We start from the raw sequence: 12,060 nt of genomic DNA, 5'->3' as shown, positions 1-12,060 counted from the left end.
TCGTGATGAAATCCTTCTAGAAAACTATGATATCCATTTGTCGAAAGGTGAAAACAACTACACTTTTTGCAAGCGATGAGTTTACATTTTCATCACTCAAACTATGTAAAGTAATATACGCAACTATTTCTTAAGAGAAGTTTTCCACCGTCGGCTCGACAGCACCTAAATTCAGCAGAGATCTGATTGTTCGCTAAACCCAGCAACTCCTAGAAATGCTTGGTATATAAATCCATCCATTTGGTATGTTTTTAGTATAAAAATACTGATTAATCAAAGATTTTTAGCAAAAATGCTAATTATTTTCTACAATACAAGTTTAACTCGTCATATCTCAAAAATAGAAACTATGCTCAACTTGACAGCTCAACTTGACAGCTCAACTTGATCGACTTGACTCGACGAAACGGGCGAAAAATTGGGTTTTTTTTGGGTCACTCTTTAGAATTTCATTACGTACCATTAACAATTTTCTTACTCTGGTAAAATTGCATTAAAAAAGTATAAAATACGGGTTCTTCCACACATGAGTTATAAATTAAATAATATTGTTAAACTTGATAAAGAGCAAAATGAAATGTAGTTAGAAACTTGTATTGTTTATGAGTTTCAATGTAATAAATGTTCGGGTGCTAAATATAAAAATGTGCTGAATAAATTTCAATGTAATAAATGTTTGGGACAGACAAAAAAGAAACTCAAAAAAAGAATTAAGAAACATAAAAATACTCCAATGGATAAATAGCTACCGACACCTAAACATCTTACTGATAATCTGACACACCGTTTTGATTTTAACAATGTTCGAATTTTAGATAAAGTGATTAGTAAGAATAAAATAGTAATTTCCTAAACGATATTTATTTATACATACAGTAATACTATTAACAGAAGAGAGACTATGAACAGACAAGAGGATACTCAATGTCAGTAAACATTAAAATAGTATTTTTAATCTTTTTAAATATATTTATTGTTGTTGGTTATCTCATACCATATTATTTCATAAGCTTTTGTTCTGTGAAATATTTTCATATCCTTTTTGTTGAAAAGAATTCGATATATTAATATGATTATGTTTGTATTCTGCTCGTGTTTTTCTCATTGTTTCTCAGTATGACTTGTGTCGTGTAACTTCTTGATCGTATTTTGTATTGCATTTTCTGATTGCTATGTATTATTTTATGGCTAGTAACTGGATTATATTGTTTATTTTATTTAACAAAATTCACAATAAACTTTTAGTTGACTTATAGCAATCGACAATATAATCATGAAAAATTTTTCAGTTGCTTTAGTATTTGTTTTTCGATTGGATACCATATTTATCGTGAAATTGTCATCTTGTTTATAAAACTGATTCATTTTTTTCGATCCTCCGAGCGATAGCAGAACTTATCATAAATAAACATAGAGCTATTGATATAAATAATTTATTAATAGCTATTATTAAAATACATATTTTATCTGTTCTTATTTTCTAATATATTAACGATAAATTGTTTCCATCAAATTCCAAAGGGATATTCTTTGTATATATTTATTTCTATATCATATGTCTACATACAGATGTACACATCTTGAACCACATAAATTTATTTGTTAATTGCAGGTCCCATATTATTATGATTCAACGGATTAAACGGAGTGACATTGCGAATTTCGTGTTCCAAATTTAATGCATAGATATCAGTTACAAGTTCATCAATTGGAATTTCCTTATCAGCTTTTGCCAAAGTTACGGCAGCATCTACTTCTTTTCGAATATCGGTCTCCATTAACTAGAAAAGAAATCTTAAATTAATATTTATAGTGACAAATAGGTTTCAAGTACTGTTTTTATTATAATTATAAAAATATGATGGGATGTAAATAATTGCAATTCTTATCACGTGAAAATACATACTAAGATTTCTAAAATCAATATATGCGGATTATAGATAGATCAAATTTGAATAAATACAGTCTATAAATTGTTTTGTTATATGTAAAATTTTTGGATGTTACTTAAATGATTTATTAATATTAATTTACCTTTACGTACTCTGATAGGCATGAAAAAATTTTCAATTATTTAAAAATATTACGTAAAATATGCTATTCTAATAATAAACAATGCACTAGAAAATTTCGTCGATAACATTGGTACAGTGTTACCGGATAAATGTCCGGTAACATATTTTAATAATTTAAACTTTAATCCGGTAACCGGTTTAAAGTCATGGAATTCAACAAATAGTAATTCAACCATAAAATAAGAAATTCTTCATGATTATCATTGGAATAAAATGTGTTTACAGTGTTACATAACCTCGAATATAATAAATAATAGTAATTTTTGCACTTTCAAATAAGATTCGGATCCAGCACATAGAATACCTTCGGAAATATATTAATTTAGATTTCTTAGGATGTCGGCCTGTGTTATGATTAGTCTTTTATATGTATGAGGTCAGAAGATATCAAAATTCTAGTTAAACTAGTAGAAAAACTGAACGCGAAAAACGTATCGCGAGAAAACATATATTATCACTGATACGTGACAACTCGTGCGAGTCGAGTTTGTCCCGTACGAAGGCTCTTTTAACAGCCGAGCGGCCTTAGACTCGGGCGGTAGTCAGGCTTTCGGGCACCCCGGCCCGTTCCCGCATCGATAATGAAATCCGTGTTAATTATAATTTGACACTCAATATCGTTTTTGTAAAATAAATAATTGAACGTTTATAACGTTCTTCGGTTATTTATTGAAAGCAAAATTGTAATAGCGATTCTCTTTAATGTAGTGGGGAAGCATATGGATACACTTATGGATGTTTACAATTATAATATTTATTCTAGTCTCTTTTCTAACATAAATAAATTAAGCAGAATAGAGATATATATATTCTCAGACGCGTAATTTTCGCGTTGCGATATCTAGTATTTTTTTGGTTACATAAAAATATAATAGTATTACTCACTTCGTATTATTATAGTAAATATAATTTGGTCCAAATTATTATTCGCTTCGTGATATGGCCAATCACCTTTCCTTTCAATGTAATCAGATTCAACTGGTCCAATATATTTTTTCTCGCACAGCGTGCGCAAAGTTCGATTTTGCGCACGCTTTTCCGTGTGCAAAACCCTTGATTCCCGTACGCTTATCGTAACACGGAACTGCGCATGCGCAAACCCATTCCCGCACGGGGAAATACTTTGCGCACGGAAAAAATGCGTCAATGCCTACAAAGTTTAACGAGGGAATACTGGGGAAGATACATTTTTCCCGATTACTGTAATTGGCGAAGACAAATTTTCTCCAGTTACTGTAATTAAGGAAGATAAATTTTCTCCAATGAAAAAAATCTAGGAAAAATCAATTTTATTTTTTATCTCCAGACATATTTATGATTACATTACAGTTATAAAAATTTAATGTAATTTAAATGTTTTTAAATTTAATGTTTATTTAGATCTATTGTATTTGCCAAATTTATTTCTGTAGCACCTTTTGTTTAGACATTTTTGTTGAATTGAAAGGAACTAGAAAGGACAAACGCGAAAGGACAACTGCCAAATTTGTACTGGCAGAATGTTTACCGTCGGACCTCAAGAAGATAGTTTTTGAATTTTCATTTTTAAAAATGAGTTGCGTGGAGTGGGAAAGGACTTCGTTTTCCCAATATTTTTCGCTATCTACATTGTCAATGGGGAAAAAAAATGTTTTGCGTGTCTTTCCACATTTATTCCTTAATTATAAAACCTTCTTTTTCCACCCATCTCACAAATTCAAAGTATAATCGAACTTTTCGCATCTCGTACGAGAAAATAATATACGATACGCGTGCGAAAAGTAGGCGATCATGCACGCGCGTTACCGACCTCGCGCGTGCGGGAATCGCCTACTTTGCGCACTTGTATCGTAATGTACTATTATTACAATGCTGTAGTAACACGCTAGACAATGGTAGTTGCTATGATTTTAGTTGTCTAATATCTGCTTTATCCAATAACGTAGTAACACGCAAAAAATATGATAATTCCTGTGATTTTCTGTTTACGCAAAATTATTGAAGCAATCGTACTCGACACTTCTAATATTTAATTATAACTCAAAACAATCAAAGACTCAAACTTCTATTATAGTTTTAATTTCAGTAGGAAAAGAATATGCGGCCTTCTTAATTGAGCGCTCGCTTCTAACTGACTAATTCTGCCGCTCTGCTTTCGCTGGCTTATTATATAGCCTTTGTCCCTAGCATACCGTCTCTCTCTCGCGTATATGCTTCGGATGTTTACGCTTCTCGTAGCGGGTCGTCTTACCTAGCTAAGCACGCTGACTGCAGCATGCAGTCCCAGCATGCTGGCTCAGCGTGAATCAGCCTCTGCCGCTCATTCCCACCGAGTCGCGCACACGAATACTGCTAGCTATTATATGTCCGAACGGAAGTCCCGAGAGCAAGGTTTTATTCGATAGTATATATTTGTAAAATAATAAGACGTCACGTAACATTCCTCTCCCCTTAGAATTGTTGCCGCCCTCGGCAATGTATTAAGAGCCACAGGGTCTGCAATGGGTCGGTAAGGAATAAATTAGTGACTAAATTAGTAAATATATAGGTCCTTTATTCCTAGTCCATTATTATAATTGATGATAGCGTATAAAGAAGGGGGTGTGCACATATATTTAATAAGGGAATAACCCTGTCCTAAATTACTATCCGCGCTAAATCATCCGTGATGGCCTGCGCTGTGTTGTTGGTCCTTGCCGCTGATTCTGTAGGTCCAGCGAGGTCAATTAATGTTTGTTTTGGTTTTACTTTACTAACATAGTCAACATTCCTAATACTACAGCCCTCCAGGTGCTGGCCCCATTCTCTTAATTCTATGGACCTGCCGCAGAAGTAATGCTTTCTTAAATTACCTCCGATCTGCATATCGCAGAGTAACATGTGCTTGCTACGCTCATTAGAGGTGATCCAGTGGCCGCAGAGATCGTGTTTTTCATAAAGGTCCAACGCGTTTTCGCCGTACCTTACGATCCTGGGGCGAATAAGTCTGACTTTTAAATACTGGCCAAGCTCGTTCGTGACCACCCTTTCTGCGTCGGAGGTATAAATAAATGCGGCGAACCCCATTGAACCTTTCCCATTCCGCATTAGTACGTAGCTTATGTAGTCCATAGGGCCAAATTTTAGTAAGGCCTTATTTGCCATTACTTCGGTCCAATTATAGGGTAGTAAGAAGTTAATTCTAATTAAGCGGTCGTGTTTAGGACCAAGGTTTTTTGTTTGGAGGACCAGTGCGGCACTACTCAGGCCGGTATTTTGCTCGTCCTCTTCGTCAGATGAGTCTGGTTCATTGGCGGCTTCTGAGAGGTCGTTGCCGCCAAATATTGCCTTCTCAAACTGATAATAAGACGGCAATTCCTCTTCCAATCACAGAACTTCCTTGGAAAACGGTTTTCGATCGTTGAACAACTGCTCTATTGCCTCTAGGGCATGAATGGGGTTCACAAAGTAGAAGACCGTCCATCCTAGGCTTTCCCTGAATTTCTCGGGAATCGCCACGTCGATCATCTTCTCCAGAGGTCCGTATTGGCAAGCGAGCCACATTGCTTCCGCTTTCCTGTTTGGGTCCATGTATATCATTGTAAGCCCATAGTTCTCATTAAGCATCGGCTCAACGTCATATCTGAGCCGTGGGTCCATGTTAAAGATCTTCTGTAAATTTTAAATATGGTCCTTTAGAAAGATGAGTGATAAAATATAGGTAAATCGGAAACGAAATGTACTACGAGAAGCGTTAGACGAGGTATTACAATTATTTCGCGGGTAGTATCTACAATTATGCAGTTATTCAAGGTATTATCTAATCGTCGGCGCGTGTATATAACTAAGATTGACAAAAGTGACAAAGATGATCATACTTAGTTTGAAAGAATTCCCTTTAAGCTATAAAATATTTACTTTTAGATAACGTTTTAGTATAATCACCTTTCCCCCTTTTGCCCCATTTTATACATAAGTTCCTAAATATTCGCGCTCTTGGTCGGTGTTTGTGCTTATTTTATCTTCAGGTGGAGTATCTGCTTGGTCCATGGACTTCGCGTTTTTCGCGGGCTGCTGAATCAAGGTGGTCAATTGTTTGGTCCCGGTTGAAGAGATCGATTGTGTATTTACCTTGGGTTCTGGGGTCAATTTCGGTTTTAGTTGTGTTTGCGACTATAAGGTGTGACGGTGATCTTCTAACTTCTGATTTTGGATAACGTTCGTTAGCCTTTTTCTCCCTTATCCTTTTCTGATGTTGCCACATGCAAGTCTTATCATGGTCTTCGTAAATCGTAAGCTCTATTTGTTCATCACATAACCAATGGTGTTTGGTTTCATGATCCCGATTCCAACGTCGTTTCCGTACCTGTGCGAATTCTGCGCCATATATCGGATCACACCTTTCTACCGCCCTGTTAGCGTCAGCTGCATCGTAGTATTGGACGTATCCCAAGGCCAATGATCCCCTCGAATCTTTCAATACTTTGTGATATAGCAAGGGTCCGAATTCTACGAAATGCTCGAAAAAGGCCACTTCTCTTTGATTTTCTTTGATAATCCACGGTAGTCTACAGAATAAGCGTGTGTTATCAGTTGGTCTTGGTGAAGATTTTCTAAAGACTCTGGTCCTTTCTATACGCAATGAATGCTTAGTTATAGGATCAGGGGTCCATGATTTAGTCCTCCTAGCTATTCTGGCATGTTCGGTTTGTTCGAATTTACATAACAAAATTTTTACGCTGCTATTGGCCATTTTTTTCAGTGCATGAAACTCCTGAACTGGTCCGATCTGTTCCAATCTGCGTAGAAGTTCATTTAATGGCAGGTGGTCAGGGTAAAGAATTTTTATACTTTTAGGATCCTGTACCGTATTACTGGTTATTTCACTCATGTCGTGTTTTCTTCTCTTTTTTTTCTGAAACAGATCGTGAGTTGGTTATATAGGTATGCTAGTAGTCATTAAGTTAATTCTGCGATTTGGGTTTGCAGTGCAAGAGTATTGTCGTGTCGCTTTTGGGGGTTAGGTTTCGGTTTCGGACATCGGGCGGCTGAATATGTCCCACGTTTTCAATAGCTCCTTGAATCTTCGTTCGTACTTGTTCAAGAGTGATTGTCTTCAGATTAATGTGATCCATGCCGATTATATTACCACAAGTTTCCTCATTGAGATGTCCAGTACAATTTTGCAGTAGTGACTGTAGGTCGATTATAGCAGTGGTCCTCGCCAAGAACAAATTGAAGTTGATAGATATGTATATTTTCCAATCTGCCCTCTTCATTCTCATTGGATCTATTCTTTCGTAATAAATTCCTGGGTTGTTGTCTAACTTTTCTATAGAATACGCTTGGGGGTCCATAATAGACGGGGCAAATACGGAGAGAAAGGAAAGTAAGATTAGATACATACTAAATGAAAGGAAGTATATTAAAAGAAATAGTACTTCAAAGAACGGAACAAAGTAAATAGTATACGAGGTGTAATCAAAAAGTAAGGTGAATTTTGAAATTTAGCGGGCTACGTCCGTTCGATCTTCGACTTTTTTATTTGGTTATGTCGGTACACTCGTCTAGAACATACGTTCCAAATTTCAGCTTTGTAGTATGTTTGGTTTGTTTGTGAGAGGCATCAAGGTTAGAAGTGTTTTGCGTGCTCCACAATTTGCTGCTGTCTAAAAACATGGATCAAAGAGTTTGCATTAAATTTTGTGTGAAAAATGGAATCAAATGTTCCAAAACACTTGAAATGCTGAAAGTGGCATACGGTGAGTCTACTTGAAGCCAAAAAAATGTTTACAAGCGGTATAAACTCTTCCAAGAAGGCCGAGAAGACACCGACGACGAACCTCGTTCTGGACGCCCCAGCACATCAACAACTGATGAGAATGTTGAAGAAGTGAAGAAAATAGTGTTGGGAAATCGTCGAATTACCATTAGAGAAATTGCTGATGATATTGGCATCTCATTTGGTTCGTGCCAATCAATTTTGACGAGTGTTTTAGACATGAGACGTGTGTCAGCGAAGTTTTTTCCGAAATTGCTCAATTTCGCCCAAAAGAAACGTCGCATGAGCATCGCCCAAGAGCTACTGAATGACGTCAACGATGATCCAGATTTACTCAACAGGGTTATAACAGGTGACGAAACATGGGTATACGGTTATGACGTCGAGACTAAGACTCAATCGTCCCAGTGGAGGCATTCTGGATCACCAAGACCAGAAAAAGCACGCCAAGTTCGATCAAATGTAAAGGTTTTGCTTACAGTTTTCTTTGACTGCAGGGGCGTGGTGCATCATGAGTTCTTGCCACAGGGTAGAACAGTAAATAAGGAATATTACCTGCAAGTTATGCGCAATTTGCGCGAAGCAATCCGCCAGAAACGTCCGAATTTGTGGAAAAATAAAAATTGGCTTTTGCACCATGATAACGCCCCTGCTCACACATCGTTGCTTGTGCGCGAATTTTTGGCTAAAACCAACACAGTAACGATGCCACAAGCACCGTATTCCCCAGATCTGGCCCCCTGTGACTTCTTCTTGTTCCCAAAACTGAAGAGGCCCATGAAAGGACGGCGTTTTGCCACGATTGAGGAGATAAAGACGGCATCGAAGGATGAACTAAACAAGATCACAAAAAATGATTTTTTGAAATGCTTTGAGGATTGGAAAAAGCGTTGGCACAAGTGCATTATATCCGAGGGGGATTACTTTGAAGGAGATAAAATAAAAATTGATGAATAAATAAATATTTTTTGAGAAAAATAAAAATTCACCTTACTTTTTGATCACACCTCGTATATTATTTAAAACTATTTGACACTATGTACTATTTAAAACTATTCTTTAAAAAATTGTTTCGACAATTTATAGCAAAGTTTTGAGCTTGTAAAGTTATCGATTTCATACTTGTGTTGTTGAGAAAATTAAAAATCTGTAACTTTACGAGCTCAAAACTTTGCTATAAATTGACGAAACAAACAGCATTTTTCAAGTCCTTTCAGAATCTTTTTTCAAACTTATTCTATCTCTAATATTAAAAACACTACAGCCGATTGAAAAAATGAAAAAGTGCCCAGAGAAAAATTAAGGAATCCAAAAAGAAAGAAAGAAAGCTTTTAAAGAGAGCTTCAAAATGACCAGGTCGGAATTTTTTTACAATAAAAATTGAAGGATCTATGCTTGCTCAAAATCTGGGCAAAACATTAAATACCTGTTGAGAAATATTGGCCGGCACTGTATATCCTATCTACCGTATATAAAATTCAGTTAATCCAGCACCCATGGAGTCTGTTTTTGGGTAATTTTCTCTAAGGATCGTAACTTTGCCAGTTTTAAATATTTTCTAACGTGGCTTACGGCATTCAATTTTTTGTTTCACGAGTTTCAATTTGTACTCTCGCACGTTTTTCTGGACATATTTGAACCGGATTTATGGCAGTTTGAGTTGGACATTTTATTAAAAAAATACGATTTTAGAAAAATTTTCAGATAGTGCCAAGTAAGTAAAACATTCTCCCGAAATTTTGCTGAGGAAACATTTTTTATTTCTTTCAAAGTGTTTTGAAAAGTACAAAATTTTGATTTTCGAAAATTGCTGTTGCTTGGAGGTCAATATTCAAAGCTTCACGCTGCTTTTCGCGGAGCTCAATTACGATCATTTGTCTCCGAGATATCGAACTTAGAATGCAAAAAGATCCTTTTGCATTAAAAATTCGATATCTCTGGAACTAATGGTCGCACAGCGAGCGGACACCGAATTTCATCATCTGCATAAAATTTCCGATAAAATACAGTCAAACGTTAGTAAAGAGAAAAATTTTTTTCCATCTCTAACATTGAATTGAAAAAAGTGAAAAAAAGTGACATTTTTCCCTTTTTTGGTTACTTGACTGTATCTTCAGTAATATGGGTGGAAAAGGTACGGTCAAAGAGAAATTTTATAGTCTAATGTCCCCCAAAGAACCCCCTAAATTTTTGAAGCGATCGGTTCAGCGGTTTTTCCGGACCAATTGATCAAAATTTATAAAAAATTAATGGAACAAGGTTTTTGTTCCTTAACTTGAAGCAAACTTTTTAAAAATCAAAAAATTCCATTTTTTTGTCTGTTTACACAATTTTATGTCTGTTTACGATTAATTTTGAAAAAAATGGAAAACAAAAACATTTTTTTCCAAAAATAAAAAAAATTTTTTCAAAAATCTAAAAAAATGTTTCAAAAAAATATTTCAATTTTTCCACTGACTATAAAATATGGTTCTTTAGCCATCGTGATTGATGACTGATTTACCCTTGAAAAAAAAATTTTCAATTTCTTTAGTGAAAAAAAATTAATAATCGATTAGTCACTCATTTTGATTCATTTAGGTCATGGATACATTCAAGCCTCAATTACGCTTAAAAACAATTGATTTGAAAAAAATCAAAGTTGATACCCCTAAGGCGTATCCATTACTCGGTCTGTGAAATTCCGCGCGATAAGTTTTTAACGTCTTCTTGAAGCCAAAACGTGATAAAAAAAAAACAGTTTTTTTCTAAACTCTTCGACTTTTTAGTAAAAAACCACTCAACAGTTTTTTACAAAACTAAACTTTTCTTTTCGTAAATTATAAATAACTTTTTGACGGATGCTTGATTCTCGTAAACATTAATTTTTTTCATAATGCCTCCGAGACTGCATTTATCTGCCCCAGAAGTCGCTCAGCTAGTAACTCTTGTTCAGGAGGGATATAGGTATCGGCAGGTGGGTGAACGACTTGGTGTCATTCCATTCGGTAGTGTCTCGTGCCTACAACCGATACCTGGAAACAAATCGATTCGAGCGACGCACCTTGTGGTCAATAGGTTCAAAACCACCTAGAGGCCAGAAATCTTGTTCAAACTTTATAATTTTTGGTGAGGATCTTTTTTATACTATATGGAAGAGAGCTACGAAGTCCATTCTCCAAACTCACAAACCCAAAACCCCAAATCCACAAACACCAAACCCACAAACCCAATAAAACCCACAAACCCAAAACCCCAAACCCCCAAACCCACAAACCCAAAACCCACAAAACCAAAATCCCAAACCCACAAACCTCAAACCCACAATCCCAATACTTCAAACCCACAAACTCAATACTCCAAACCCACAAACCCAATACTCCAAAACCACAAACCTCTCTCTCTCGTAGAATTCATTTAAAACATTGCACTACATTATGTCTTTTTATCCTGACTTCATCATTTTTTTTTAAATAACAGATTTCAATATGTAAGCTTTGTGTCAATTATAAATTTAAATTTCTTAATCGTGTAATTTCAAATACTTATACAGTAAATTGTAATCCCAATTTATTTTACATCATTGAAAGCTTATAATGGTGAAAGTTTGAAAGTTACTGTTTTATGTTTATGGTGAAAATCTAAAACAACTATGTATGGCTGTCTATTTTCCTTTCTATACTATGCAACTTATTATAATGTATTGTGAGTAGATCGATTTACAAACCTAAATAAGTTATATTACAAGAAAAAACTATAGATAAAATAATATTTTTATAATTAGAACAAGCAAAATTGAATATGTCAAATTCAAGTAACTCAAATTGTAAATGAAATGGAATAACAGTAGTCGTTATCAATAAGAATAAGATGTATAAAAAATTTATTCACATATAACGTTTAAGTTAAAATTTGCTAAATAATTTCCTTTAATATTAGTAATATTCATTAGTAATATTTTTATAAATTTTTTTAAATTTTAGTGTATTTTAAAAAAATAAAGACTTGTGCATACTTGCAGTATTATTAGTATTCCTACATCACACTTACATCACACTTAATATTTTAAAATGGAATCTCTTACTCTACCCCACTTAAACTTATGTGACGTATTGTTCAAAGTCGATAGAAATGAACAAAATGTTGATTGCTTAATCAGTTATGTTAATACGATTTATCCTGACTTAGACGAAGAACAGCGTGTGAAAAAAAAACTTAGTATTGGTTTTCTGCGCATCTTCAAAATGAAATTATCTTCTGCATTTT

General features: G+C 34.9%; 1 protein-coding gene across 1 annotated transcript in view; it reads right to left on the bottom strand.

Annotated features, from left to right (window-relative positions):
• Positions 1–874: 874 nt before the first annotated feature.
• LOC131671543 (probable pyruvate dehydrogenase E1 component subunit alpha, mitochondrial) overlaps positions 875–12,060 on the bottom strand; it is a 284,027-nt gene continuing 272,841 nt past the window's right edge. The window contains exon 6 of the mRNA XM_058948038.1: positions 875–1,781. Coding sequence (XP_058804021.1) covers positions 1,596–1,781 — 186 coding nt within the window. The 3' untranslated portion in view covers positions 875–1,595. The remainder of the gene's footprint in view (positions 1,782–12,060) is intronic.

The sequence above is a fragment of the Phymastichus coffea genome, unplaced genomic scaffold (genome assembly GCF_024137745.1).
Source record: "Phymastichus coffea isolate CEN01 unplaced genomic scaffold, Cenicafe_Pcof_1.1 PCOF00010, whole genome shotgun sequence".
Lineage (NCBI taxonomy): Eukaryota > Metazoa > Arthropoda > Insecta > Hymenoptera > Eulophidae > Phymastichus > Phymastichus coffea.
The sequence above is the reverse complement of the archived record's forward strand: the minus strand, read 5'-3'. Positions and strand labels throughout refer to the sequence as shown.